The 22,842-nt window shown below is 51.9% G+C and overlaps 2 protein-coding genes across 5 annotated transcripts in view; both read left to right on the forward strand.

Moving 5' to 3' along the window:
* HEATR9 (HEAT repeat containing 9) overlaps positions 1-22,842 on the forward strand; it is a 324,842-nt gene that overhangs the window by 61,089 nt on the left and 240,911 nt on the right. The gene's annotated exons all lie outside the window — the stretch shown is intronic.
* On the forward strand, positions 1,194-22,705 carry MMP28 (matrix metallopeptidase 28). Of its 4 annotated transcripts, none has more exons than XM_082373978.1 (8): positions 1,194-1,585; positions 9,720-9,799; positions 10,023-10,210; positions 15,909-16,133; positions 18,683-18,928; positions 20,285-20,434; positions 20,762-20,929; positions 21,903-22,132. In XM_082373978.1, exons 1-8 carry the CDS (start codon positions 1,475-1,477, stop codon positions 21,989-21,991), a joined length of 1,257 nt encoding a protein of 418 aa, XP_082230104.1. In that variant the 5' UTR covers positions 1,194-1,474; the 3' UTR covers positions 21,992-22,132. The 4 variants fall into 4 exon arrangements, with proteins under 4 accessions (XP_082230104.1, XP_082230101.1, XP_082230102.1 ...); XM_082373977.1 differs by having other exon boundaries at positions 1,203-1,585; positions 21,769-22,705; XM_082373975.1 differs by lacking the exon at positions 15,909-16,133 and having other exon boundaries at positions 21,769-22,705.

Genomic DNA, 22,842 nt, shown 5'->3' on the forward strand with positions numbered 1-22,842 from the left:
TGGTTCGCCCAGAATGAGTGTCCCCTTTTCATTGGCTAGTTGTGAGGTGGGCGTGGCCTATTTCCAAACAGTCCGCCCCGGGAACGCCTATTTCTGAGAAGTCCAATCAAAGAGGCGCTTTTTAAAAATTCCTCCGTCCAAGTAGCGCCTTTCGCTAACAACACAAAAACATCTTGTGCACTACTAAGGCCCTAAGACTTCGGATAAGAACACTGCGTTACATTTGGTTAGCGCTTTATAGATTCCAGATTACCTTTACACACATTAACTCATCTAAACCCCACATCGACCCCCAGAGGTGGGTATCACTGTGCCATTTGCCTTTTACAGGTTAGCAAACTGAGCCTGGAAGAGAGACAGCAACCAGTCTGCAGTCACTAAGGCGGATAATGAAAACAGTTCACTTTTTCTCAGTACGAGTTTGACTAAACTTTTCACGTAAATCATCTGTCCACCCTTACTAGGACTGTGTGGGATATATAAAGCCAGGCACTTTACACACATGTTCTCAATCTTCATGCAACTCTGGAAACTAAATATTATTCGCTATCATTTCATTGATGAGAAAATTGACCCTCGAAGTAGTTAAATGCTTTGCCAAAGGTCACACAGCTGCAGTCTACCTTTTATTGATATAAAATGCGGACTGCATGATGCCAGGTACGGTGCTCAGTTATTTACAGGCATTCTCTCATTAAATGTTCCCTATTATCACTTGATGTCGGTATTCTATTATCCCCATTCACTGCTGAGAAAAATAGGTTCAGAGAGGGTGAGTGACTTGCCCAAGACCACACAACCAGCAGGTGGCTGAGGCAGGATTCACACGGCTAGCAAAGAAGCAGGTCTGGAGCTCAAATTCAATCCTTCTGACCCCAGCCCAGGGCTCCTTCTCTCACACCTCAGGGCCTCGGCCCCTGCCAGCCCGGCTGAAACCATCAATGACCCTCGGGTAGGCCAGAATCCCTCTTCATCGAAGCCTTAGGTAGCCACAACCGCCAGGAGAAGACGTTTCCTCCCCTGTCCTCCCCAGAGAGATCCGGATCGACTGGAGGTGGCGGACTAGAGGACGGGTTCGCAAGACGGCTGGCGCCGGGCGAGGCCACACAGCCTGCGGAAGAGGCTCTAGCACCGCCGCTTGTTCCAGGAGCCGAGGCGTGTGGGTGGGACCGGAGTGCCGGGGTCCCGCCTCCTCCTCTCTTTTTCGCCTCCCTCCCTCGCCTCTAGGTCCCTGGGCCGGCGGACCCGCGGGCAGGCACTGCCGGGCTGGACGACCTCGACACGGCTCCCGGCGAAGCGCCGCGGAGGAGCTGCCCGGCGCGCGGAGCCCGGGCACGGGCGAGCCCCTGCAACCTTCCCCTCGGCGCTGGGCCGGCGCAGAGCTGGAGCATCCGCGGGGGCCAGGGCACGGCGGACCGACGGCCGGCTGCCCCGCGTCCCGTGCCCCGCGCCCAGCGGCAGGGACGGCGGCGACATGGCCGCGCGTGTCGGCCTCCTGCTGCGCGCCCTGCCGCTGCTGCTGTGGGGCGGCCTGGACGCCCAGCTCGCCCAGCGCGTAGGCCAGGAGCTGCGCAGGGAGGCGGAGGTACGCGGTGTGTGTGGGGCGGAGTGGGTCCGCGTGCTGGAGACCCGCCCGAACTTTGCAGTCAGGCCACCCAGCCGCCCCATCTGAGCTGACCATCGGCATGACCCTCCCTTGTCCTCCGCACCCTTCGCACTTGCACACAAAGAGCCTAGGGCAACATTCTCTCCCCTCCCACCCCATCACCCTACCCCACCCCCGAACCCCAAGCCAGGGCTGGAACCACACGGGCAGGCGGATCTGCACTGATTTCCCAGGACAAGGGGAAGGGGCAGCGAAAAGATAGGATAGACATGCAAGAACTGAGGGAGAGGGAACCCCTACACCCCAGTTTAGCGCGGAGCCACTGTCCCTCACCGCCTAGTCTGGGAGACGTAGCAGTTCATTCATCACACGTCCTCCCCAAGTGTCGGACGCTGCCGAGACTCCCAGACTGCTGGCGAGAGCGTACTGTCTGGTCCTGGCCGGGGACACGGGAAACAGCTCTGGCTTCCTGGGCCGGTGCTGCCCCTGACCAGCTGGGGCCAGTGAGCGCCCAAGCTCAGAACTTTCTGCATCTGTAAAATGGGTGAGAGTAGCACACATACTATCTCTCTCCCTTTTTTTTTTTTTTTTTTTTTTTGGCTGTGCTGCGCGGCTTGTGGGATCTTAGTTCCCCGACCAGGGATTGAACCCATGCCCCCTGCAGTGAAAGCGCGAAGCCCTGACCACTGGACCGCCAGGGAAGTCCCAAGAGTAGCATACTCTTAAGAGTTGCTTCTAAGGAGCTTTAAACAGTGCTTCAGGACTGAACTGGAGAAAAGGGGGTGGGGAAGTGGAGGTGAACCTTAAAGATTTCCCATTTCATTTTCCTCCTTTGGACTCAACTGCTTGGTGTAGGTTGCACAAGGGGAATTTTTGTGAGGTGGGGTTAGAGGTGAACTTGGGGCGTCTACTTTCTAGATATAGGTGATTGTAATAATACACCAGTTTCATTTCTTTCTTCCCCAAAGGAACATCACTGTCTGTGTTCTTATCTCTTCTCTGGATTAGAAACTGGGGTCACGACTATTTTAAGGAGAAGGGAGGCAAATAAGTTTTAAATGACTGAGCCCAGCACTTTGCCCTGAGACTCTCACAGAGCATCATTCCTGCTGTAAAACTGCCAGTTGTGAGCTTCTCAGTATCCTCACTCCCCTCCCCTAGAAGAGAGAGACATGCTGAATTTAAGAACCCTGCAAAATGAGGAGGACCACCTCTGAACCACTCTTCCTTCCACCAGCCCTTTCCCATTACTGCTCTGGAGTATTTGGAAAAGACCCTGCTTCCACCAGGGGGTCCGCTCTCCAACTCCTTCACTCCCTCCCCATCTAAGCACTAGTCTCTTGCTCTGTGCTCTCTGCTTTTGCACATTCACGAATCACTCTGTTTCCCTGAATTTAGAGTCTTACAACATCAAGTGCAGAGTCCTCCTGGCCCCAGGAGAAGGCTTCTGTGTACCAAGCCAAGTCTTGTTAAGAGTTCCATCCCACCTTCCCCCAGGTCCCCGTCCCAGGCAATCCTTGGCGAGAGAACAGAGACCGTATCTCTGCCGCCCATGCCTGCGGTGGCCCCAGATGGAGAGAATTTCATCTTGGGGTGTGCTTGGGAAATGTAATATCTAGCCGATTAAGTCTCTTTCCATCTATTTAACATAACTGGGGGAAGGGGATTTTTTTACCTCTGAGAGCAGGAAATATTTTAAAAGCATAAAGAACTCTGGAAATGTGTAATGGGGATGTGTCCCTATATGCATATATATATGCAAATTGTGTGTGTGTGTCGGTATGTCTATATGTGTTTCTGTATATGGTCAATTGCATGGACTTCAGTGTCAGGCAGACCTGTATGCAAACCATCAGTAAATTATTTATCCTCTCTGAGCCTCAGTTTTCTTCTCTGTGTTATGGGGGTTAGTAATGCCTATTTCACAAGATTTTGGTGTGGTTTCATGAGATAATGTATGTGAAATACATTCTAGGCTCAGCACGGTACCTAGTATGTAGAAAGCAGTCTATCAAAGGAAGTTGCTCTCAATGTTGTTCTTGTTGTTGTTATTTTAGAAAACAGAGCTTCAAATTAAAGCCCTGGCTTGGTGACTTGCTCTCCTAGAACAATAATACAGGACAAAGTATGTAAGACAACAATTTTCAGCATTTGACAACAGGGCTATAATTCTTAAGAGACGGTGTTGCAGTTACTATGGCTACATTATAAATTACTTCAAAATTCAGTGAAGTAAAAGAACCATGTATTATGTCCATAGATATTGTAGGTTAGAATTTCAAATAGGGCACATCAAGGCAGCTTGTCTCTGCTCTGCAGTGTCTGGGGATGGAACCATCTGAAGGCTGTTTACTCACCTCTCTGGCAGTTGATGATACTGGCTGTCAGCTGGGGGCCTCAGTTCTTCTCCATGTGGGCCTATCCACATGGTCTCTGCATGTGGGCTAGTTTGGCCTGCCTCCAAACATGTTGGTTGGGTCTCCAGGCTGAGAGCAGAGAGAGAGAGAGAGAGAGAAGAGAGTGAGAGAAGCAGAAGTTGTATCTCTTTGTGACCCAGACTAGGAAGTTGCATAGCCTCACTTCTGCTGTACTCCACTGTGTGGAGTCACAAACTCCAGGTCAAGGGGTGGGAACACAGACCCCACAGTTGGTGGGAGGAGTGCTGGAGTCACATCGTAAGGAGAGCATGAGAATGAGAGATGTGATCATTTAGGGAAATACAACCATCCACAGAAAGGAACCTGCACAAAGTGAGCCCCCTGATCACCCCAGCTCTTTGCTCCGGTTCATTTCCCTGACCGCAGTGCAGGGAGCCAGACCCCAAACAAAGCACAGCAGTCCTGCTGAGCTCACAGACAAAGGTCAAAGTTCAGGAGATGGAAAGAAGGAAATAGTAAAACAGCTGTGTGATCTTAAGCTTGTCTTTTCCCTTCTCCAGTCAGCAGATTCCTCTTCTGTAAAATAAGGGAGTTAAATTTCTTAAATGATTTTTAAGATTCTCTCCAGCACTAACATTCTTTAACTTTGGTATGCTTGCACGCCTTTGCCTCTGTGTGTATATGTGTATACATTTCATCTACCTATGTCCATGGCTATCTATCTGGGTGTCTCTGTGTGTATTCCTGTGCCCTGCATGCATGGCTCTATGTGTCCCCTGTGTGCACACAAAGAAATAAAATCGAGGGCTTTCCAGAGTGGGCTTTGCCTGGCAGGGGACTGACGGCTTACAAAGCTGCATTGTGAACAAGTTCATTGCTGCCCACTTAAGAAAACTAGAGCTGCTCACAACATTAGCGGGCAGGAACAGTCTCCACTGCTGAGTTGCAAGATTGAGGGTTAATGAATGACATCATCACCCTGGCCCCCCTCCCATTCCCAGCCAGGCCCTATCCTGTTCTTGGGCAACACAGACTGTCCCGAGAGATCTATCTACCATGCATTGCTTGGACCTTCTTTAGCGCAACCCGGCAATGTGTCCAGGACCTGCCTTCCACTCAGTAATCAAGCACATCTTCACGGCTATTCCCAGTGTGCCAGGGCAACAGGAAGCTGGGTAGTTTGTTTCTCCAGGGAGACACTGGAGCTTCTGTGGAGTATCCACCACCAGGTGCAGTGTCTGCTTCTCATACCACAGATCCATTCATTTTATTTTGTGTGAGTCAGAAACCCAGAAGCCCGGGCATGGAAGCCTTTCCCAAGAGCTCAGCTCAGTGATTCATAGGGTGCAGACGAGGCTCTGAAGGGTCCCAGAGGACCACAAGTTGATGGAAAAGCAATTGCCAAACCAGTCTGAAAACCAAGAAATCTATTAATAGTAAAAGCTGGATGGTGGAAGCAGGAACATAGAAGGGAGAGATTGTTGGACAACTCCTCCTAAACACAATCTTGGTTAGGGCTTTATTTTGTGCCTTAAACTTTGCCCCACACCCAGTGAGGACCATGGGTCCATACAGTCTGGTTATTTGGCATTAGAAAAAAATACAAGACGGGATCTGGAATGAGACTAGCCAGCTAATGTTTTCCAACTTCCTTAAGGATGGAAAATGAAAGAAGGCACGGGGATTACAGTAAGAGGTATCTAAGTTATACGTAGACAGAACTTTGTGAATATGGGACCAGGGACAAGGGAAAGGAGGAGAAGAGGAAGGGAGTCAGACAGAAGGGAAGGGGAGGTCTTTGCCCAAAATAAAGGAAAGGGGCGGAGCTTGTCCCACTGCCCTGAAAACTTCAGTAGGTTCCAGAAGTCAGAGAGCAAAAGCAATACATTCTGGAAGCAGATGTTTGTCTTTGTGAAGAACATACTTGGGTGCTATTGAATACCTGTGGCTTGTCAGAGGGCCCCTGTGGATTGTCATGGGAGATGGGATCCTAGCCTCTTTGGAGTCCCCTGCCTGAGCAGGTTCTTCCCTCTGCTCTGCCCCTGGGCCTGCTCGCGGAGGAGACAGAAGGAATCCAGCTAGAAACACCCCCAGTTTTACCTTTTTTATATTTGAGGGCCATCTCCCAGTGGTGAGAGCAGCTTGGACCCTGCTCCTTCGGTTTTAAAGCCTCTGAGCCACTTGCTTAAATGTGAAATAAAACATCCTGGGATAGGTGTCAGAGGATTTAGATTCAAGTATGAGACACTATACTCCCTTGAGATTTACCTTCCTCATCTTTAAAATGGGAATAACAACACCTGTCCTGCCTATGTTCTTGCAAGGTAATTGTGAAGCTCAAAGAAGGTGAGATGCCCTGAAAAGCTTTACAATAGGCAAGAGCTCACTGTGCTCCTGATTACCAGAAAACATTTTTATTTATGGGACATGCTAAGGCAGAACATCAGCTGTCATCCCCTGTGTCTTGACTTGGCTAATAATGCCACAGGTGTATCAGATGATAAACACAATCACCCAGAGTCACTATCGAAAGATTAGAATCATAATGAAACATAACAGGAGAAGTAATAGATCATAGGTGAAGCAACACGGTTTTTGCATGAGCTTGCAATTTTTTAATTCTTGGTTTCATTTTTGCTGCTGCAATTCTTTGATATGGAGGATGTCACCACCACTCTGTGGACAGGAGACTGGAAGCTGACCCCTCCTAGACTAATCTACCAAAGGTCCCTTCCAGCAATGAGGCTCTGCGACTATAAATGGAAAAATAACGTTTTTAACGGAGCAACTATCATAAAGCTTTCCCAAAGCTTCTTCTTGCTGGATTGTCATGACACTCCTGTGAGAAACATAAAGCAGTATTCCTACCCCCATTTTATATTTTGAGGCACAGAGAAGTTAAGTAACTTTGCCGTAGTTCACATAGCTAATCAGTTGCAGAAACAAGGCTACAATAAGAGAAGGAGCTGGAGTAGATCTTAGCTCTAATCCAAATCCCCCATTTTATAAAAGAGGAAACTGAGGCCCAGACAGGCACAGGACTTGCTTAAGGACACACAGTTCACAGCAGCACCAAGAATAAAACTCAAGACACTCAGTCCAGTGCTCTGGCCCTGCCGGGTTAGTGACTCAGAGCTCGGGGATTCATTTTGCTACACCTCATTGCTAGTTTTGCCCTACTCAGTAATGGCCAGAATTTCCCCTTCCTTCAGGCACTGAACGGGCTGGGCTCTACACACACTCCCAGGACAAGTCAGGATGGATGGAGGACTAGAACCCCCGGAATTCTGATGCCTCTCAGCTTTCTGGGTCTGGGGAGAACCCTCTTCATTTTCCCCAAACACCACAGCCACTCCCAGGGCTTTGCAGAGGCGACTCCCCCAGGGAAGTGGCCCCAGCCCTGACCAAGTGGGTGAGGCAGGTTGGCGCAAGCTTTCGGACCTGAGCAAGGCGAATCCCTGGAGGGGCACAGCCCTCCAGCTTCCTCTCCATGCAGCTCCAGCCCTGGGCTCCATGGGAGAGAGGATGGGTGGAGGACAGGGCAGAGAGAAAACCTGATGTTTGAACTGTGAGGCAAAGAGGAGCAGCCTGGGCATGGCTGCCATGAAGGGGGACAGCGGTGATCCAGGTGGAGCTCGGAGAGCCCCCGAGAGAGCACAGGACAGCCTCCCAATCCTGCGTCTTCTCCTGGGATCCCTTTGCCACGCTGTCACCTGCCCCACACCCCTGCTCTTTCTCCCAGGCAGACGGGCGTTTCTCCAACCTTTGCAGGGGAAAACAGGCACGGCAAATGGGCAAGCAGAAGAGGGTTAGGGAGGGCTGCAGGAGCAGAGGGCATCTCAACCCTGCGTCCTCCTCACCCCGGGATGTGGGTCTCCCTCCACTCAACAGAACTTTAGGACACTCAGTATTAAGGGCCCCCTTCCTGTAATTAAAAATGTTTTAAGATATGTGCATAGTGAACATAGAATAAGTATAAGGGAATTCTTAAGTCCTGATAATCCCCATTATAACACTTCGGTGCTTTTATGGAAATATTAAGTGTCAAATTCTTAACATTTCTTTTACTCATTCTTTTGGTGTCTCTTGGCTGGTGTCCTGGATACTTGCTTACTCTGCCTTCTGGAAATTCAGCTCTGCCTTGAAACCCACAGGTCAGCCCAGGACTTCCCCTCTGATGGACCCCTGAAAAAAGCCTCCACTCCCATCCTGCCCTCCACCCACCTTGCCTGCCAAAGTACCAGGCACGGCAGCCCAGCCAGGAAACAGGAGACGCCGCTCGTCAGTTTCCCCTGTCCTCCGCCTCTGTCCAAGGCTTCCAAGTTCCTGAACCGGAGCCAAGTCCCTGATAAGGGCTGGGTGGGTTTGGGGGGAGAGGTACAGAGAGTGCCAGCCTGTTAGCCTGTGACCCAGTCTCCCCCAAGTCACTCACTCAGCAAAACTGCTTCTAAGGAAACAATTAGCTGACTTCCTTTAGAAAGCCACTCTGTCCATCCTCACCAAGGGAGAGGCAAGAGGCATGGAAGAGAACCAGGCACCTGGCTGGGGTGAGGCAAGTCTGAGATAAAGCACCTAGAGGTGTAACTGCCTTGTTCAAAGCACTCCCGTCTTATAGATGGGTTGCATTCCAAAAGTCTCTTGTTAATTTCCCCACTAAGGTAAATCAACCTGATCAACTGTTTATTGAGCATTTACTATATACCAGACAACTATGCTAGATGTACATTGCTATATTTAATCCTTCTGAGAATCCTGTGGGGTTATTTCTGTTCTCACATTGTGAGTGAAGAAATGGAGGCTCAGAGAGGTTAAGTAGTTTGTCTCTGGCCACCCAGCAGAGTCATGGTTGGGAACAGATTCTTGATTCCAAGACCAGTGGCTATTCTATGATGCCACACTATGTTGAGCAGTAAAGAGTCTTCCAGATTAAGCCCCTAGAACTCCTTTAATCCATTATGCATCCCCAAATGGTATACCTATGCAAAGGGAAAGAAGAAAACAATAGTGCTGAAATACTAATAAGTTAGCTCAGGAAAACAATAAAATGGACTTGGAAAGAGTTTGTCTAGAATAAGGGTTCCTTATGGAAAGTGGCTTTATTGAGAAGAGGATGTGGAGGTCTCTGGAGACAGATATAACGAAATCCACAAAAAGGAGGGGGGATACTTGCAAAGGTTTAGGGGCTTGCGGGTCCTGGCTCTTAGTGTCTGGTTTCATTCCCAACTTGTGCCTTTTCCTTAACGCAGCAGCTATGATTGGAGTTGATCTGAGTTAAGAAATACAGCAAAGAAGAGAACAAGGAAAACAGAAAATTATTTCTGGAGAGGTAACACAGCAAGGAGGGGTAAAAATGAAGAGTCGATGTGTGTCTGTATAAGAATTCAGCAGCCGAGGTGATTTTTTTAATCCATTGGTGGGGCTTTATGAGTGAGAAGGGCAAGCAGGGAGCTGAGTGCATCATTCCCCTGAAGGGTAGGACTGGTGATAGGGATGGGCAATGAGTCACACACTTCTTTCCACTGGCTTCCAAGAACTATATCCAGCTGATCTGTTGTTGGCCTGGAACTGAGTCCAGGTTCTGACTTTGATGCCAGGACTCTTTCTGCTATAGCTCATAGACCTTGTTGGGAAAAGGCATGAGCCTGAGTGTGATGTATGTGACATGGACCCTCGGAGACCCAGGGAGGGGAAAGGGTGCCACACCGTAGGAAAGCTGACCTTTCTCTCTCCCCCAGGCATTCCTGGAGAAGTATGGATATCTCAGTGAACCTGCCCCCAGTAGTCCCGCCTCCACGCGATTCAGCAATGCCATCAGGTAAGACAGAGGGATGGGGAGGACTTGGTGGTGCTGGAGTGCAAAGCTCCGGTCACCTCCTCCCTCCTCCTAGAAGGCTGGTCTCCCACGTGTGCCCAGGGGGTCACACTCCATTGCTCCCTCCCTTGCCCCCAGCATCCTGCTGTCTCCAGGGAAGCTCCCTGCCTTCATCCCCACCAGCCAGCCTCGCACTGTGGTCCTTTATCTCAATTCCTCCTAACAGGGAGTTCCAGTGGGTGTCCCAGCTGCCCATGAGCGGGATGCTGGACCCCGCCACGCTGCGCCAGATGACGCAGCCCCGCTGTGGGGTGGCAGATACCGATAGCCAGGTGGCCTGGACCAAGAGAGTCAGTGCCCTATTTACTGGACGTCGGGCCAAAATGAGGCGTAAGAAACGCTTTGCCAGGCAAGGTGAGCACTGTTAAAATCTAGCTGGGTTGGGATTCCCCAGTGCCCTGAAGCCCCATGGCCAGAAAAATACGTCTCATCCTCGGACTGGGCTCTGTGAATAACCTCGCTCCCCTAGGGTGGGTGAATAGGACCTCTCAACCCAAGGACCATGTTTGTGAACACAGATATTTAAGTCAGAATTATGCCTAAATTGATGAATTTTCTTTTTTTTAAATTTTTCTTTATTTTTTCATTTAAAACAATTTATTTATTTATTTATTTATTTTCTGCGTTGGGTCTTCGTTGCTGCACGCGGGCTTTCTCTAGTTGTGGCGAGCGGGGGCTACTCTTCGTTGCAGTGTGCGGGCTTCTCATTGTGGTGGCTTCTCTTGTTGCGGAGCACGGGCTCTAGGCCTGCGGGCTTCAGTAGTTACAGCACGGGGGCTCAGTAGTTGTGTCTTGTGGGCTCTAGAGCGCAGGCTCAGTAGTTGTGGTGCACAGGCTTTGTTGCGCCATGGCATGTGGGATCTTCCCAGACCAGGGCTCAAACCCGTGTCCCCTGCACTGGCAGGCGGACTCCTAACCACTGCGCCACCAGGGAAGTCACTAAATTGATAAATTTTCCTTGTGCAAGTATTTTCCAGAGCAAACCCCATCAAGCCCACTTAATGCCTTGATCAATTTGCTATGTAGGGCAGTTAAACGATTGCCAACATTTTCCTTTATATTTGACTGAAGTCATTTTCAACAGAATCGATTCTTTTTTCATAAGAATTATTCAACAAAGATGTGATTCATCGATCAGTTTTATTTTGACCACGGCACATTTTTTAACAGCATTATGGAAATACAATTCACATACCATAAAATTTACTCGCTTAAAATGTACAACTCAGTGATTTTTAGTATATTCACAGCATTGTGCAACCATCACCACAATCTAATTCCAGAACGTTTTCATCACCTCAAGAAGAAACCCCATGCCCAAAATGAAACAGTCACTCCCACTCTCCCTCTTCCCAGCCCCAGGCAACCACTAATCAATCTCCTCTCTGACTCTGCAGATTTGCTTATTCTAGACATTTTCACATTACAGTTTCTGCCATTGTGATTTTCCTTGTGTAGTTTTGGGTTTTTCCTTCCCTTCCCCTCCTCCACTTTCTCCTTCTTTGTCCAAATCCAATCTTCCAGGATCAGATATTACAGATCTACGCTTTATGAAGGAGATTTGATTCTTCTGTCAATTCTTCATCAATAACAAGTTTAACTGCGTGTAATTTTTTTTAATTTATATATTTTATTTTTATTTATTTTTGGCTGCATTGGGTCTTTGTTGCTGCATGCGGGCTTTCTCTAGTTGTGGCCAGCGGGGGCTACTCTTCGTTGTGGTGCGTGGGCTTCTCATTACAGTGGCTTCTCTTGCTGCGGAGCATGGGCTCTAGGCACGCGGGCTTCAGTAGTTGCAGCGTGCGGGCTCAGTAGTTGTGGCTCGCGGGCTCTAGAGCGCAGGCGCAGTAATTGTGGCGCACGGGCTTTGTTGCTCTGTGGCATGTGGGATCTTCCCGGACCAGGGCTCGAACCTGTGCCCCTGCATTGGCAGGTGGATTCTTAACCACTGCACCACCAGGGAAGCCCTAACTGTGTGTAATTTTAACATCTTGTTTGTACTAAGTCTAGTTTTCTCTGCTCAGTTTTCACAGTTTTCAAGATTTCTAACAAGACGGGGTTGCTCAGTTAGGTTCTCATCTCATTCATTTTACTGTGAGCACTTAGGGCCATTGCCTCTTTTAATTTGCATTAACTACTTTGGCTGACAATACCCATTATGAACAGAACAAGAGGCACACTGTTTTTATTTCTTAGTTAATTCGTAAGAAAATTGTGAGCTGTTCCCCTCAGCTGTTGGAGGATGTCTGTTTCCAGGTACTTGCCAATCCAATTCCACTGTGTCTACACATCCAGCCACTCTGGGTCCCCAGTACTGCCTGACCGCATTCTGGTAAAACAAGGAGGAGCGATGGGGTCCAGACTCTGGGGTCAAGATGTCCCTGGTGTCAACATGTTCTGCATCCCCCAGAACATGTGTTTCTGGACAGCAGAGGGGAAGGACAAGGTGGAATGGAGGAGCGTTGTGAGCTGGAGCGGTGTCCCTGGATCTGGAGCTCTGAGTTTAGCTGTGTGACCTGGGCCACGTCACTTTGCTCTGTTTCCTCATCAGAAACAGCTTGTTCAGGTTGCAAAGGAGAGGCGCTGATTACTAAGGGGAAGGGCTTGTTGGGAGAACACGGTGGAAAATGGGGCAGCCCCAGAGAGTCTCAATAGCGACACTGCCAGCCTAGAGTCGGTGTCCCAGAGAACTGAGACGATGCTTCCTGGGCCCTCAGGACACGACCTGAGCATGAGGGATGCTTCCTCCGGCAGCATCTCTTCTTCTCATGCCCTAAGGGAGGAACTGATGGAGTCCGTTTGTCACTATCCAATGTGGAGCATCCCTTTTGGACAGAAATTCACGCTAAGGCACCTCCCTCTCCATCTCATTATCTGACACTGACTCCTGGTCCAGACAGCAGTGGCCAGACTAGACAGAGAATTTCTCTCTTATTCACAACATGAACCACAGCAGCTTGAATTCTTTACCTCCTGGGTGGGAAGACATTCCCTAGAAAAGAGCTGTGAGCTTGGCAGGCACCGAGCACTTCCTATGCCTTAGGAAAGAAAATGTAATAATAATAACAGTTAATACGCACTGAGCCTTTATGACCATGCCAAGCATGGTTCAAAATGGATTAACTCATTTAATCCAATAACAACCCAATGAGATGGGTACCATTATTATCCTCATTTACAGATGGGGAAAATGAGGTACAAAGAGCTTGAGCAACTTTCCCAGGGCCGCATAGCCAGAGTGTGGCCAAGCCTTCTTTTCACTGGGAGGACTGACTGCCGGATGTGAAAAAACCCAGAACATGGGAAGGTGCTTAAAACATGATGTGGATTTCTAGGCCAGTGACTTTCCATTCTGTGGGTAAATGCTATACCGATGAAATTGGGTTCCAGGTTTGCCAGATAAAATACAGGATGCCCAGTTAAATTTGAATTTCAGATGAACAACTTAACTGTTTTGTTTTCACATACTTATACTACAAAAAGTATTTGCTGTTTATCTGAAACTCACATTGAACTAGGCGTTCCGTATTTTCATTTGCTAAATCTGGCAACCTCATTCCAAGCACCAGGTCCGGACTCTGTGCCGGCAGGGCTGATCTTCAATGTCCCTACTCCCTCACACAGCTGGTGGAGATGGGGAGCCCTGGGGCGGGGAAGGGGGTGTATCTGGGATGGAAAATGAAGGAGCAGGGATATTTATTGAGCACCCACCACATGCCAGGCAGCTTTGTGCTGCCTTTTCATTTGCTATTTCACTTTTACCAGGAGGTGAGTCTTACCAACCCCACTTTGCAAGTAAGGAAACTGAGGCTTGGAGAGAGTCTATAATTTGATACACGAGGTTGTAAGCAAAGGGACTGGGATTTCAACCCACGTTCTCTCCACAGTATCAGTTGCCTGTTGGGAGTCAGGATTCCAGGGTCCCCCAGCCCCAGGCAAGGAGTCTAGCTCTCTGCCCTTCCCCATCTCCTTTTCCTTCCCCTTCCCTTTTGAATTTTGGAGCAAGGGCGTGGTGGGTGCAGTGCCAGGTGCTGCTGTGGCCTGAGGGTTGCCATGGAAACCAGCCCTTTCCAGCCAGGAGTTTGGGATGGGGGCCTGAAGTGGCCAGCCTGCTCCAAGGACACAGACCTACAAGAAGATAGGGACGAGGGCTCAGGCTGCTGGCCAGGCGGTTCCTTTCTCACCAGCAGCCCCACCAAGGACCCCCCATCCAGCTCTGCTCTCGAGGAAAATTAGTCTCTCAGTACCAGTCCTATCTGTCCTCCGTAGCCTCCCCACTTCTTGCCCATGGAGTGAGGGGCCTCCTTAGCTGCAAAGAGGCAGAAGGAGCTGCCTCACACTCTTCTAGAAGCTTGAAGGTTTTGGGGGGGGTGGGGGAGAGTCTGAGAGTTGGTCACCCATAGCAGGGTGTGAAAGAGCCCAGCGCCAGCCTGCCCTGTGCCTGGTGAAACTTACGATTCAATGAGAAGTGTTACTGGTAGCTCGTGAACCCTCAGGCGGCGCCTCTGGCCTTCCTCCAGGCCTTCCTCGGCCTTCCTTAGAATCCTTCCCTCTTCCCTCCCTGAGGGTTGGTCACTGGCTGGGAGGGGTTGGGTGGCTGCCAGGCCCAAAGGGGTGAGAGAAGGGACACCCCCTCCCCGCTTCCATGGAGGATGGAGGGGGAGGGAAACTGTGCTGAGCTCTTCTGCCAGCTGGAGAATTCAGGAGAATTTCAGCTTGCGCAGAGCCCCCGCTTTGACCCACAGGAGCGATGTTTAGGCAAATTTATAAGCCTTGAGTGTTAGCAAACGGGCCTGCTTATCTGTGTGGTACAGTGGCCAGCGCACTGGATTTGGTGTCAGGGCCTGGGCTCAGGGCCTAGCCCCGCCACTCACTCATTCTGAGGCCCTTCCTCCTGGTCTCAATTTCAGCAAACTGATGGATAAGGAGATGGCCAAACGTCCATGACTTCACTCCTCCTACCTGGTTCAGGCAAGGATATCCCCAGGACAAAAAGGCAGGAGATCTGAACCTTCACCTGCCCCCCAAGGGGAGAGGGGGCCCTGTCCTCTGGCCTGGCCTCCTAGCACAGCCGGGCCTGCCCTGCCCACTCATCACCTGTGCTCCAGAGAGTCTGGGCCATTTGGGAAACTGAGACCCAAAGACAGCATGATTCTCGGGTGCTCCCAGGAGTCCTGCCTCCAGAGCTGTGAGTCTCCCACAGTTTCAGTCCCTGAGCTTGCAGGGCTCAGAAATAGCCCATGAAAAACTCTGGGATCTGGACTTTCTGAGCACCCTGGTCCTGGGTGCAAGGCGAGCTGCAGAGGGACACGGTTGACCTGGGGCTCGGGCAAGAGGCCAGAGTCTCAGGCCTCAGGGAGGAACTGCAGTTTGAGGCAAAGGAATAGGAACTCTTAACTAAGTGGAGATGGAAAAATTTCTCTCGGTCAGTGACAAACACACCCTTTGTTCTTATTTGTTTTCACCTCAGAGCTCTGCAGAGTCCCTGAGGAAGTGAGGGGGAGGGCCAGGGGTCAGAGAAGGACCTCGAATAAATGGGTCTTGTGGTCTCTGGTCAGCAGCAGGCCCAGGGCACGGGAAAGGGAGCCAGCGGGAGGGTGTGAGGGGTGGAGAGGAGGAAGGGGGAGAGGGCAGTCATGGTTGTGGCCCCCGTGGCTCCACCCCGACACGGTAGACAGGGGCTGGGATTTGCTGCCAGCAAGAGACGCAGCACGGTTTTCAAGCTCAGCCCAGATTGTAGGGAAGATGGCCCCAGACCCGGGACTCCTTCAGGTTGGGGACTCTTCCCGGGTAAAGGCTGCTCATCCCCTGTCATACTGGGACCTCCCCAGGTCGAGCCACTGGACTAGGGACCGTGCAGGACAAGCGTAGTCTTGTCAGTCTGAGAGCAGTGTCTCCACAGCCAAACAGGGGGCTTCCCATTTGGGCTGTGTTTCCTCCATCACATCAGGGACTTCCTGGAGGAGGACCTATCTCCCCATCAAAAGGGTCCGCAGGGAGCAGCCCCAGGCTCTGCAGCAGGTGTGACTGATGCGGCCTCTCTGGGTGGCAGGCAACAAATGGTACAAGCGGCATCTCTCCTACCGCCTGGTGAACTGGCCCCAGCACCTGTCTGAGCCGGCAGTTCGGGGGGCCGTGCGCGCCGCCTTCCAGCTGTGGAGCAACGTCTCGGCGCTGGAGTTCTGGGAGGCCCCGGCCACAGGCCCCGCTGACATCCGCCTCACCTTCTTCCAAGGGGACCACAACGACGGGCTGAGCAACGCCTTCGATGGCCCAGGTGCTGGCACAGAGCCTCTCTCCCACATGGCAGGAGGGAAACCCAACTAGGAGAGGCAGTCTGGGGAGGGCAGTGGAACCTTCACTCCCCCTTTGGCCTTGGCCAAGCTGCAGCCCCCTCTGAAGAACCTTCAGTCTTCCCATCTGTAGAATGGGAACAGTGGTCCCTGCCCTATTAGGTGCCTCATGGCTGAAGGGATGGTCACATGAGGTTCTCCATGGAAAGTGCTTTGCAAACTCTAAAGAGTATTATCTCTTTTGGGAGAACCTTCTGGGGTCTTGTCATCCATCCCCTGCCTCTAGTCAGGCCTGTGCCTCTCTTGTTCTCCAGGAGTGGATGTTCTCCAGACCAAGGCTCTAAAAACATCCAGAGGCCACAACAACCCCACTCCCGCCCTCCCACCACCCACTGCACAGTCACTGCCACAGGGCAAGAGGCATTCTACCCCCTCCCTGCCACCTGCTTCACACACCCACAGCCCAGACTGTTCTCCTGTTTGCCCCTGACCTAAAAGCTTACGGCTGCAATGTAAACTGCTCTCCTCCCCATCTGCCCAGCACTAGCCTTCACAACCTGAATGCAGGCCATCTGTGCATCTCCTCCCCACTAATGAGGCGAGGAGACCTGATCAGACCCCTTCACGGTGGGGACTTAAGCCCTTGTGTCGCCTGGGTACTTGGGACCCACCTCCCCTGCACTCTCCTGCTTTCCATCAAGCCCACTCAGAGCAAAGCCCACTTCCAAGCCCTGCTGCTGAGACCCAGGGTAGGACTGGGAGAGACCTAGGCTCTTCGAGAATCCACATGTAGCACACACACGTGCTTGCATGTAACTCACTTCACCCATGATATCTCCATGAGACGTTGATATCCATACCCAGGTCCCCAGGTGGAGTCTGGTCACTAAGACAGCACTGAGCTGGGAGTCAGCTCTCTGATTTGAGAGAGGTGTTTTGTCTGAGTTTATGTCTTCTCCCTTCGAAACCCGCCCATCTGTCTCCCAGGATTATTGTGAGGGTTAAACAGAAAGGGCTTACATGGCTCGAAACAGCTTGGGGCATATTCAAAATTAGAAGCATGTATTCCTCCTACAAATGGCTGGCTCTCCGTGCCCCAGGAAGCTCTCTTTAAAGGCAGCCTCCCAACTTTTGTCAGTCCCCTCTGGCCTGGACTCCAAGAAAGCAACTCCAGAAGGACCTTCAGTGGGCTTCTAGGCCAGCATCATTGCAGTGCTGTTTGCCGACTCCTGCGGAAAGTGAATTGTGAGGGAGTAGGACCCTAGAAACTGTAAAACTGCATCTGGGGCCCACTACAAGCTTGAGAATCACTGATCCAGCCCATCTCCCTCTGCTCATTCCTATTACAAGCAGGGAAGCAGGGAAGTAGAGACCCACACAGGGCCCTGGCAGAGGGAAGGCAAGAGTGAAAGAACGCAAGAATATATATACTTTTTTTTTTTTGCCCCACCGCGTGGCATGCGGGATCTTAGTTTCCTGACCAGGAATCCAACCCATGCCCCCTGCAGTAGAAGTGCAGAGTCCTAACCACAGGACCGCCAGGGGAGTCCCCTACATACGCTTCTCTCTCTCTCCTTTTTTTTTTTTTTATAAATTTATTTATTTTTGGCTGCGTTGGGTCTTCGTTGCTGCACACAGGCTTTCTCTATTTGCGGCGAGCGGGGGCTACTCTTCATTGCCGTGCGCGGGCTTCTTATTGCAGTGGCTTCTCTTGTTGCTGAGCACAGGTTCTAGGCACGCAGTCTTCAGTAGTTGTGGCACACGGGCTCAGCAGCTGTGGCTCGCTGGCTCTAGATCTCAGGCTCAGTAGTTGTGGCGCACGGGCTTAGTTGCTCCACGGCATGTGGGATCTTCCTGGACCAGGGATCGAACCCATGTCCCCTGAATTGGCAGGCGGATTCTTAACCACTGTGCCACCAGGGAAGTCCCCCCTATATGTACTTATTAATAAATAAGCTATACCTACCGATAAACACACTCAGCACCCAGATCAAGAAACAACACTACCAACACCCCAGAAGTCTCATTAAGCCCCCTTCGGGGGTAACCACTGTCCCTACTCCTAGATCTCTTCGAAAGTAAGTAACAGTTATTACCTGCGGTAGACACTAAGTATTACATGTAACATACACAAGTACACACATCCCTTTTTAATACTCAGAACAACCCCGTAAGGAGCAACTCCCTTATCAACATGCCCATTTTTCAGATCTAAAATCTAAAAGCTAAGACACAGAGAGGTTAAGCTATCTGTCCAAGGTCACACAGCTAGTAAGCGGATAAAACCGGGATTGGAAGCCAGGCAGTTTGGCCCCGTGCTCTTTGTACACCACGCTCCCTCTTAGGCTTCCAGGCTCCATAGCCTAATCATCTGTTCATTGCTCCACACGTCAGCTTCTGCCAGACTTAATTAGGAGGGAAATTACTCATCAAAAACGCAGCCATACACACGCCAATGGCATTTGAGCCGGGCGGTGGGAAGTTGGGGGGTGTCGCGGGCGGCGGCTCCACCTGACCTCCTCGCCGCCTGCAGGCGGCGCCCTGGCGCACGCCTTCCTCCCCCGCCGCGGCGAAGCGCACTTCGACCGCGACGAGCGCTGGTCCCTGAGCCGCCGCCGCGGGCGCAACCTGTTCGTGGTGCTGGCGCATGAGATCGGCCACACGCTCGGCCTGACCCACTCGGCCGCGCCGCGCGCGCTCATGGCGCCCTACTACAAGAGGCTGGGCCGCGACGCGCTGCTCAGCTGGGACGACGTGCTGGCCGTGCAGAGCCTGTATGGTGAGCCCCCGGCGCGCTCGCCACTGCGCTCTCCCCTGTCCCCTGCGCCCCGGGATCCCCAGGGCTCGGACACCGGCTCTTCAAATAAGATCCCTCATCCTAAGCGCAGGAAGCTGGCCTCCCCATCACTGGTCCTTCCCGATGCTGAAGCTTCGGGCTCGCCTCAAATCTTGAGAAACCTCATCTCCTGCTGTGCTCCACCCGCATGCCTGGCCTCTATCATCGCAACCAATTCCTGGGCACAGCCCTCCTCTGCGTTCCAGTTGCTGATTCCTGCCCAACCAGGGCCGCGCAATTCCTCTCGTATCCCCGCCCCATCACCCAGACCCAGTCCTCGGTCCCACCCAGACCCCACAGCCCTCGCTCCTGCTCCCAGCTGCAGTGGCTCTTCTCCAGCATTTCCCTCTCCGTGAGCTGATGCCCACTTTTCCCCCAAGCCTGGGCCTCTGCCTGGCCGTGGACTTAGACAGGGTCTTCTCCCCCAGAATGAACTGACTGGTGCTTCCCGGAGATTTATCTGGACCCCAGCCCGGGGCTGTGACCCTGAGTACCTGGTGCGGTGGGCAGGGCCAGGATCCCCAGGATCAAGTCACCATTCCATCCGGGTTAGCAGTTGCTCTTGGGCAAAGCACTTCCCCTTTTAGAGCCCTCGGTTTTATCTTCTGGGGAAAAAAAAAGGGGGGGGGGATAATAATTGAGGCCCTGCTTACCGCCCAGGGCTGTTGTTCTGGTGGATATGAACATGCTTTGTAGCCTAAGAAACCTACACAAAGGTAATAATAATAGCTGCTATTTCACGAGTGTCTACCATGGGCCAGACACTTAACACACCCATGAGGTATCTTTTTATCCACAAATGAGGAGAATGGGGCTCAGAGACGTTAGATAACTTGTCCAAGGTCACCCAGCTAGGAAGGTGCAGACCAGGATTCAGGAGTTGGTGCCGAATTCTAAGCTTGTTAGACTCTGCCTCATTCTCATAAGTGAAGTATAGTGATGTCGCTATTATAACTGCTGTAATTATCACAGCCCAGGCCCCTGAACTCTGCCCTCATGCCATCTGCATTGTCCAGGACTTAAGGAAGAGGACCCTCTGCCCTTTTTAGTTCCAAACCCTTGTTTGGTTCCCCCACTCCGATTTTACCCTTTTCCAGACTGTTCAGCAGGAAAGAGGACTTCTGAGTTTGGTGCTATGGTTAACACCAACAACCAAGGACAGCTCTTAACTCCCCACCCCTGCCCTCCTTCCCTGCCCCTCATGTCAGATAATGAAATGAACCAAGGGGGAGGTCTCGAGCCCTCAACACACCCCCAACCAGTGTGCATTCTCTCCCGCTTCCCTCCTTCCCTGTGAAGGGAAGCCCCAGGGTGACTCAGTGGCCATCCAGCTCCCGGGAAAGCTGTTCACGGACTTTGAGGCCTGGGACCCCCACAGACTCCAAGGAAGGCGCCCCGAAACCCGAGGTCCTAAATATTGCCACTCTTCCTTCGATGCAATCACTGTAGGTAAGATGGTCCCGCCGGTTCCTTGCTTCCTTCTTCCCTCCTCCTCCACATCTCCAGGGGTCTCCGGAGCTGGAGTACAAGGTTGGGGGATGAATTATAAAATCCAGAACTCCCAAGTCACAAGCATTCTGCAGGGTAGCAAGCCCACGCCAAGCAAAACGCTTCTTTCTCCTGCACTTTTCCCTCTGCCCCAGCTGTGCATGCTGTATCCTCTCTGCTGCATCCTCTCTCGTCAGTTTGGGAAGCTGGGTTCTAGGGAAGCACCTTCCCTGGAAAGAAGGCAGGAGGCTGATGGTCACTCCTCAACTTTCTCTTGTCTCTGGGCAGATGGGCAACATCGACTGTACATATTTCAAGGGAACCAGTTCTGGGAGGTGACAGCTGATGGCAACGTCTCAGAGCCCCACCTACTACAGAAAAGGTGGGCAGGGCTGCCCCCCCATATTGAGGCTGCCGCGGTGTCATTGGAGGATGGAGACTTCTACTTCTTCAAAGGTACCAGCCCTGGGGCAGATGAGAAAATTGAAGCCTAGAGAGGGGAGGAGTCTGCCCAAGGTCAAAAGAGGGGAGGAGTCTCAATTCCATTCTGAACCTGTGGACCCAGGAACTCTCCCAGGAGATTCCTTTAGTGATGGATTGGGGGGCACAGGTGTCACGGTTGTCCCAGAGAGAGAGAGCGGGTGGGAGAGTTTCAGAGAAGAGTCTAGAGGGAAGCAGAAGATGGCTCTGAGCTCTGCAATACAGCAGAAGGACAAACCTTCCTTGGAATCCTGGCTGTGTGAGTCTGGGCCTGTCACTTAACTCTTGGAGCTTGAATTTGTTGAACGGGGAAAATAATCCCTCAGGTTTGTTGGGGAAGGAGGATTAAAAGAACATAATGCCTGAGGAATGTGCAGTATATTACATGAGAAAATTGTGTTCATTCATTGATTCAACAAATATTGAGTGCCTTCTACAAACTCGGCTGGAGGTGTTGGGATACAGTAGTGATCAAAACAAAAATCCCTGCCCTCACAGAACTGTTGGTAGTAATGGCCGTGGAGAAAGCCCCTGGACTTCCCTGAAGTCTATTATTCACCTGGGAGGGGGCGTGCTTCCTGCCTGGGGTGGGGAGGTTCCTTCAGAGCAAGCTGCCCTCTGCAGACACCTGCTGGAAGTGGAGGCCACAAGAGTCCCTCCTCTACTGTTTACAACTGATCTATTTTGATTATCACGAATACTGACCACCTTGGGCTCCAACATGAAGGAGAGTAGGAATATGGGGGGACAGAGGTGGGGTAGAGGACCAAAGGGCGAGCGCACCGACTCACCCTGGCTCTGCCGATGTCCCACAGGGAGTCGATGCTGGAGGTTCCAGGGCCCCAAGCCAGTGTGGGGCTCCCCACAACTGTGCCGGGCCGGGGGCCTGCCCCCCCACCCGGATGCTGCCCTCTTCTTCCCTCCTCTGAGCCGCCTCATCCTCTTCAAGGGCGCCCGCTACTACGTGCTGGCCCGAGGGGGGCTGCAGGTGGAGCCCTACTACCCCCGAGGCCTGCAGGACTGGGGCGGTGTCCCTGAGGAGGTCAGCGGCGCCCTGCCCAGGCCCGACGGCTCCATCATCTTCTTCAGAGACGACCGCTACTGGCGCCTTGACCAGGCCAAACTTCGAGCAACGTCCTCGGGCCGCTGGGCCACAGAGCTGCCCTGGATGGGCTGCTGGCACGCCAACTCGGGGGGCACCCTGTTCTGAAGATGCCCCCACCTCTTAGGGAATTGCTGGCGCTCTCATGGCCAACGTGTATCCCCAGCCCCAAGGGCAGACCCCGTCTGGAAGCCTCTGAGCCTCCCTGCAGAAGTCCGGGCAGGAAAGTTCATCTGCATTTGTTCCCTGGAGAATGTCCTTGTGCTGTCAAGACATTGATCTTTGTGGGATCAATTCAACGAGAAGCCGAAAAGGATCCCAGACCCCACGGCCCTTTGCCCAAAGACTCATTCCTTCCCAGGCCTTGGGGATTTTGTTTCTTCCCCTAAAGGTGCAGTTCCTGTCCATGAGGCCACAGCACTGGGCAACCAGGAAAGATGCAAAACTCAAGGAGAAGTTGGGACCACTTTGCAAGACTGTCCCTTCCCCTCAGGACCTCCTGGCTCAGTCCTTGGAGAATTGTGTCTTATTTAATCTCCAACCTCAGGGGTATCAGGACCCAGAACAAGAAGGAGACCGATGCAGGCCTGCTGGGCCCCGTTTCTTTCAGGGGTTGGGGGGAAGGCTGGAATAAAGAGGTGCTCCCAGCTGGTGGGCCTGGAGGGGGGAAGCAGCCTTCCTTGGACACGTTTCCAGTGAGAGCAGGTGGGTATGGATGCCAGGGAGGCCGCAGCCATGTTCTTCCGGTCAAAGCCGGAACCAGTGAGTTGTGCGTGTGTGTAGCTGT

This window comes from Balaenoptera borealis (assembly GCF_965194805.1).
Source record: "Balaenoptera borealis genome assembly, chromosome: 20".
Classification (NCBI taxonomy): Eukaryota; Metazoa; Chordata; class Mammalia; order Artiodactyla; family Balaenopteridae; genus Balaenoptera; species Balaenoptera borealis.